The sequence below is a fragment of the Coregonus clupeaformis genome, chromosome 15 (genome assembly GCF_020615455.1).
Source record: "Coregonus clupeaformis isolate EN_2021a chromosome 15, ASM2061545v1, whole genome shotgun sequence".
Lineage (NCBI taxonomy): Eukaryota > Metazoa > Chordata > Actinopteri > Salmoniformes > Salmonidae > Coregonus > Coregonus clupeaformis.
The window spans coordinates 64936588-64944087 of record NC_059206.1 but is presented as its reverse complement, the minus strand read 5'-3'; the positions used below and the strand labels follow the sequence as shown (position 1 = coordinate 64944087).

Sequence of the window (7500 nt, the reverse complement as noted above, 5' to 3'; positions counted from 1 at the left end):
GAATATACTTGACCCTGTGTTGCTCTCAGCCCTTTAGCTAAGTGGTTGGGGTCCTTTACTATGGCTGACCCTGTGTTGCTCTCAGTCCTTTAGCTAAGTGGTTGGGGTCCTGCACTATGGCTGACCCTGTGTTGCTCTCAGCCCTTTAGCTAAGTGGTTGGGGTCCTGCACTATGGCTGACCCTGTGTTGCTCTCAGCCCTTTAGCTAAGTGGTTGGGGTCCTGCACTATGGCTGACCCTGTGTTGCTCTCAGTCCTTTAGCTAAGTGGTTGGGGTCCTGCACTATGGCTGACCCTGTGTTGCTCTCAGTCCTTTAGCTAAGTGGTTGGGGTCCTGCACTATGGCTGACCCTGTGTTGCTCTCAGCCCTTTAGCTAAGTGGTTGGGGGTCCTTTACTATGGCTGACCCTGTGTTGCTCTCAGCCCTTTAGCTAAGTGGTTGGGGTCCTGCACTATGGCTGACCCTGTGTTGCTCTCAGTCCTTTAGCTAAGTGGTTGGGGTCCTGCACTATGGCTGACCCTGTGTTGCTCTCAGCCCTTTAGCTAAGTGGTATGTCTGAGAGTAATTCTGTGAGAGTTGTTTGGGGACTGAGCAGAATGCTATAGTCACAAAGGGCAAATGCTGTGTGGGGGATCAGTACTCAAAAAAGAGAATTTACACATTATATGGATAGAAAACAGTCTATTCCATTCTATTCAATCCCATCCCATTCCATTCTAGTACACAACAGGGGGTTGGTAGTCGCCGCAATGCTTACTGGGAGATGGTGTTTGTGTCAGAAGAAGCAGTGCTTACTGGGAGATGGTGTTTGTGTCGAGGTCGACACAGCTGACGTCCAGCGGGGGGTCGTAAAGGTCAAAGTAGCGTGAGTCGACGCCCACGATGAAGGGGCAGGGGGCGGAGAGGACACCTGCCAGGGCCAGTGGGCACAGAGGGATGTACGGACACTGCCAGTGGAACGGGAAGATCATCTGAGGATGAGAGCGAGGGGGAGGAAGGCGGAGGGAGAGAGAGGGAGGGAGGGAGGGAGGTCAAATCAGGAAACTGAACCTTTAAAACTACTGTCAAAACAGAGATATTACCAACACTGCAATACCTTAGCTACTACTAAAAATACTATCAAAACTGCCATAGCTAAATTTAAGTTCTACTATCAAACTGCCATAGCTAATTATTTAAGCTCTACTATCAAACTACCATTGCTAATTATTTAAGCTCTACTATCAAACTGCCATAGCTAATTATTTAAGCTCTACTATCAAACTACCATTGCTAAATATTTAAGCTCTAATATCAAACTGTCATAGCTAAATATTTAAGCTCTACTATCAAACTGTCATAGCTAAATATTTAAGCTCTACTATCAAACTGCCATAGCTAATTATTTAAGCTACTTACTAAAACCGCAAGCTACTACTAAAAGTCCTATAGTGGAAGTGTTAAACAGCTGATATCTGAGGTACTATAGTAGAAGTGTTAAACAGCTGATATCAGAGGTACTATAGTGGAAGTGTTAAACAGCTGATATCTGAGGTACTATAGTAGAAGTGTTAAACAGCTGATATCTGAGGTACTATAGTAGAAGTGTTAAACAGCTGATATCTGAGGTACTCTAGTGGAAGTGTTAAACAGCTGATATCTGAGGTACTATAGTGGAAGTGTTAAACAGCTGATATCTGAGGTACTCTAGTGGAAGTGTTAAACAGCTGATATCTGAGGTACTCTAGTGGAAGTGTTAAACAGCTGATATCTGAGGTACTATAGTGGAAGTGTTAAACAGCTGATATCTGAGGTACTCTAGTGGAAGTGTTAAACAGCTGATATCTGAGGTACTATAGTAGAAGTGTTAAACAGCTGATATCAGAGGTACTATAGTAGAAGTGTTAAACAGCTGATATCTGAGGTACTATAGTGGAAGTGTTAAACAGCTGATATCTGAGGTACTCTAGTTGAAGTGTTAAACAGCTGATATCTGAGGTACTATAGTGGAAGTGTTAAACAGCTGATATCTGAGGTACTCTAGTGGAAGTGTTAAACAGCTGATATCTGAGGTACTATAGTAGAAGTGTTAAACAGCTGATATCTGAGGTACTATAGTGGAAGTGTTAAACAGCTGATATCTGAGGTACTATAGTAGAAGTGTTAAACAGCTGATATCTGAGGTACTCTAGTGGAAGTGTTAAACAGCTGATATCTGAGGTACTCTAGTGGAAGTGTTAAACAGCTGATATCTGAGGTACTCTAGTGGAAGTGTTAAACAGCTGATATCTGAGGTACTCTAGTGGAAGTGTTAAACAGCTGATATCTGAGGTACTCTAGTGGAAGTGTTAAACAGCTGATATCTGAGGTACTCTAGTGGAAGTGTTAAACAGCTGATATCTGAGGTACTATAGTAGAAGTGTTAAACAGCTGATATCTGAGGTACTCTAGTGGAAGTGTTAAACAGCTGATATCTGAGGTACTCTAGTGGAAGTGTTAAACAGCTGATATCTGAGGTACTGTAGTGGAAGTGTTAAACAGCTGATATCTGAGGTACTCTAGTGGAAGTGTTAAACAGCTGATATCTGAGGTACTCTAGTGGAAGTGTTAAACAGCTGATATCTGAGGTACTATAGTAGAAGTGTTAAACAGCTGATATCTGAGGTACTCTAGTGGAAGTGTTAAACAGCTGATATCTGAGGTACTCTAGTGGAAGTGTTAAACAGCTGATATCTGAGGTACTATAGTAGAAGTGTTAAACAGCTGATATCTGAGGTACTATAGTAGAAGTGTTAAACAGCTGATATCTGAGGTACTGTAGTGGAAGTGTTAAACAGCTGATATCTGAGGTACTATAGTAGAAGTGTTAAACAGCTGATATCTGAGGTACTATAGTAGAAGTGTTAAACAGCTGATATCTGAGGTACTCACAGCCACCAGAGCCTCAGTGACACTGGTCAGAACAGCGGGCCGTAGAGAGTGGACCAGGATCTTATGTTCTGTCACAGCAAACACCAGGAGCGTTATAGCATTCTCCGGACCGAGGTTCTGCAGCAGCGTGGAGAAACGACCACCACTGGAACACACCCATAGAAAAGATAAACACACTACATCGCTATCATAACACATACCATAAATTAACCATACCATAACTAATACCATAAATTAACCGTACCATAACTAATACCATAAATTAACCATACCATAACTAATACCATAAATTAACCGTACCATAACTAATACCATAAATTAACCATACCATAAATTAACCATACCATAACTAATACCATAAATTAACCATACCATAACTAATACCATAAATTAACCATACCATAACTAATCCCATAAATTAACCATACCATAACTAATACCATAAATTAACCATACCATAACTAATACCATAAATTAACCATACCACAACACAAGCCATAAAATAACCATGCCATAACTAATACCATAAATTAACCATACCACAACACATGCCATAAAATAACCATACCACAACTTATACCATACACTTCACCAGCAGTCACCAAACCTTCGTCCAATTCTTCAAACCAATATAAAAGGTATGTTTTGGAGTTCCTCAAGGTACTGTTCTCGGACCACTACTGTTCTCATCATGATATACACTTGTTAAATCCACTTCAAATCGGTGTAGATGAAGGGGGGGAGACAGGTTAAAGACAACTGAGACATGGATTGTGTGTGTAAAGCCATTCAGAGGGTGAATGGCCAAGACTAAATATTTAAGTGCCTTTGAACAGGGTATGGTAGTAGGTGCCAGGCGCACCGGTTTGAGTGTGTCAAGAACTGCAACACTGCTGGAGTTTTCACGCTCAACAATTTCCCATGTGTATCAAGAATGGTCCACCACCCAAAGGACATGCAGCCAACTTGACACAACTGTGGGAAGCATTGGATTGTAGAGTCCATGCCCCGACAAATTGAGGGCAAAATGGGGGGGGGTTGCAAGTCAATATTGGGAAGGTGTTCTTAATGTTTTGTACACTCAGTGCATATGATACCTGTCTTACCTGAGTGGTAGAGGGGAGGACACAGGCTGGCTCAACATCAGGCTGTCGTGAGGTGAGAGCTGGGGAATGTCAACACATTACCACAGGTATAGTGTGGTAGGGACAGGTCTGGCACAAAATGGCTGCCGTGCTTCATGCCGCAGGTGGCTGTTATCAAAGACTCCCATTTACCAGTACTGTCTCTGTTACCAGAGATACAATGTAAATAACTTTGAGAAAAACACTATTAAAAGAATGATGATTATGATCAAGAGAGAGTCAGACATGGTCTTGTAGTGAACAGAGACACATACTGACAGAAACCACAAACAGCACCATGGATGCCTAAACTCACCTGCACCAGTATCCTGGGCCTCTGGGAGGAGGGGAAGGGCACCTTGTGCATGAAGTGGGAGATGTGCCTGACAGGAAGGAAGGAAGGAAGGAAGGAGAAGAAGAAGAAGAAGAAGAAGAGTTACGGGACATGAGGCCAGAAATAACCCTGAGGAGGAGGGGAGCATAATCTGTCATCACACCGTCTGGGACGGGGTAGATTTATATAGAGTTCTGCCACTACCCTGCCACCTGACCAAAACAATGACCTGTTGAACTGTCAGTAAACACTTGATCTAAAGATAGTCTCTGGTGTTTATTTAGTGGACTGGACACCCTTTGGAATTGTGTGTCTACAGTACATCTATGTACAAAGTGCCTGGGTATGGTGCCTGTCCTATACAGAGCTGTCAGATAACACAGTCAGTGCCATGCAGGGTAACTGACAACGCTCTCTAGTTATAAAAGGACAGTGGCTCAGCATGGCGCTAGCAACGCCAAGGCCATGGGTTCAAGTGCCGCAGTTGATACCACAAAACGTCTGCTGTGAACTATATCATTCACACGGTGCTCACTTCTCGATGGGCAGGGCGTGAGGTCCAGAGATGGAGTACCGATAGAGGAAGGTGAGGAACTTGCGGAAGGCGTCAAAGAAGGGCCAGTGAGACAGCAGACAGATACACTTGTTGGTGTGTACAGCCCTGGGCCCCAGGGCTGGGGATGAGGCTGGGGAAGAGGGCCCGTGGTCCAGCCCCTTCAGACCCAGCTGAGAGCGCTGCTGGTCGGTCAGACAGTCCTGGGAGTAGAGCTCGTAGAACTGGATGGCTGCGCCGTACACCTGAGATGAGGAAACACACAGCTCCACGTCAGGAAGGATCCATTAGTACATAGATATAGGGGGGCACATGTGTATCTATTGCCATACAGCTGACTGGAACCACATTATGTGAGTGGAGCGGAGCGAGGAGCGGAGCGTGCCCAGTTTGACTGGAGCGCGGAGCGAGTTTCCCCGAAGGTTGGAGCGTCGGCGTTCTCGCCCGCTCCAATTTCGCTCCAGTACCGCTCCAGTAGCGCTCACTTCATGCTGTCTTTACCTGACCTTGTATCAGCTAGGTTACCCCCTCTCTGTCTTTACCCTCTCTCTGTCTTTACCCTCTCTCTGTCTTTACCCTCTCTCTGTCTTTACCCTCTCTCTGTCTTTACCCTCTCTCTGTCTTTACCCTCTCTCTGTCTTTACCCTCTCTCTGTCTTTACCCTCTCTCTGTCTTTACCCTCTCTCTGCCTTTACCCTCTCTCTGCCTTTACCCTCTCTCTGGCTTTACCCTCTCTCTGGCTTTACCCTCTCTCTGGCTTTACCCTCTCTGGCTTTACCCTCTCTGGCTTTACCCTCTCTCTGTCTTTACCCTCTCTCTGTCTTTACCCTCTCTCTGCCTTTACCCTCTCTCTGTCTTTACCCTCTCTCTATCTTTACCCTCTCTCTGCCTTTACCCTCTCTCTGTCTTTACCCTCTCTCTGCCTTTACCCTCTCTCTGCCTTTACCCTCTCTCTGTCTTTACCCTCTCTCTGTCTTTACCCTCTCTCTGTCTTTACCCTCTCTCTGTCTTTACCCTCTCTCTGTCTTTACCCTCTCTGTCTTTACCCTCTCTGTCTTTACCCTCTCTCTGTCTTTACCCTCTCTCTGTCTTTACCCTCTCTCTGCCTTTACCCTCTCTCTGTCTTTACCCTCTCTCTGTCTTTACCCTCTCTGTCTTTACCCTCTCTGTCTTTACCCTCTCTGTCTTTACCCTCTCTGTCTTTACCCTCTCTGTCTGCACATTCTAAATCTAACCTAAATCCTAGAGACAAACACAGAGCAGTTTGATTCCTGGAAACCCAGTACTATGTTCTTAGAGACAGATCACATAACATCATAATATTCAGGCTTTTCTGATCTCCTGCTGTATTTAGGTCATGCTCTAACTTTTCCCAGAAGGGGGTATAGTCTAGTATAGAACAGCCTTCTGTCAGAAGGGGGTATAGTCTAGTACAGAACAGCCTTCTGTCAGAAGGGGGTATAGTCTAGTACAGAACAGCCTCCTGTCAGAAGGGGGTATAGTCTAGTACAGAACAGCCTCCTGTCAGAAGGGGGTATAGTCTAGTACAGAACAGCCTCCTGTCAGAAGGGGGTATAGTCTAGTACAGAACAGCCTTCTGTCAGAAGGGGGTATAGTCTAGTACAGAACAGCCTTCTGTCAGAAGGGGGTATAGTCTAGTACAGAACAGCCTTCTGTCAGAAGGGGGTATAGTCTAGTACAGAACAGCCTCCTGCCAGAAGGGGGTATAGTCTAGTACAGAACAGCCTCCTGCCAGAAGGGGGTATAGTCTAGTACAGAACAGCCTCCTGTCAGAAGGGGGTATAGTCTAGTACAGAACAGCCTTCTGTCAGAAGGGGGTATAGTCTAGTACAGAACAGCCTTCTGCCAGAAGGGGGTATAGTCTAGTACAGAACAGCCTCCTGTCAGAAGGGGGTATAGTCTAGTACAGAACAGCCTCCTGTCAGAAGGGGGTATAGTCTAGTACAGAACAGCCTCCTGCCAGAAGGGGGTATAGTCTAGTACAGAACAGCCTCCTGTCATTGTAGCTTTTGTCGCGGGTCCTAATCGGTTGGAGTGTGTGTGTATGTCTGTGTTGGTCGGCAGGCAGTATGTCCAAAATGTGTCCACGCGGTAGGGGGATGTGTACTGTCTGTGTGTACAGTATGCACTGTCCTGTATGTTTAAGAGTGTACATACTTAGTGTTAGTAGATGTCTGTGTCAGCGGCTGACATGCTCAGTTTAAAGGGAAGCCTGCTCTGTGTGCAGAATGAGAGGTAGTATGCCAGGACCTCCTGCCTGTCTCTATGACCTTGCCCAGGAAAACACAGGTCACCTACCATACACACACACACACACACACCCCACACTCTCAGAAACACACACCCACGGTTGGGTCACCCAAGAGTCAGACAGAACCAAACAGAGGGGTTGCACGCCAGCCGTCGTTTTGACCCCCTGGTCGCTTCGTGTTTAGCTTTAAGCCCGGCGCTACCGCAGCTATCCAAACAACCAGGAGTTCAGGTCCTGTTAGTTTTATTCAGACCTGGGTTCAGGTCCTATTTGTTTTATTCAGACCTGGGTTTCACCACATAGCTCT

General features: G+C 45.5%; 1 protein-coding gene across 1 annotated transcript in view; it reads right to left on the bottom strand.

Annotated features, from left to right (window-relative positions):
• The window catches only part of LOC123492695 (C-myc promoter-binding protein-like), a 75177-nt gene that overhangs the window by 14924 nt on the left and 52753 nt on the right, over positions 1-7500 (bottom strand). Inside the window, exons 6-10 of the mRNA XM_045225476.1 lie at positions 4904-5166; positions 4351-4417; positions 4017-4075; positions 2911-3055; positions 796-971 (exon numbers count right to left, since the gene is read on the bottom strand). Of these exons, the coding sequence (XP_045081411.1) occupies positions 796-971; positions 2911-3055; positions 4017-4075; positions 4351-4417; positions 4904-5166 (710 nt within the window). The remainder of the gene's footprint in view (positions 1-795; positions 972-2910; positions 3056-4016; positions 4076-4350; positions 4418-4903; positions 5167-7500) is intronic.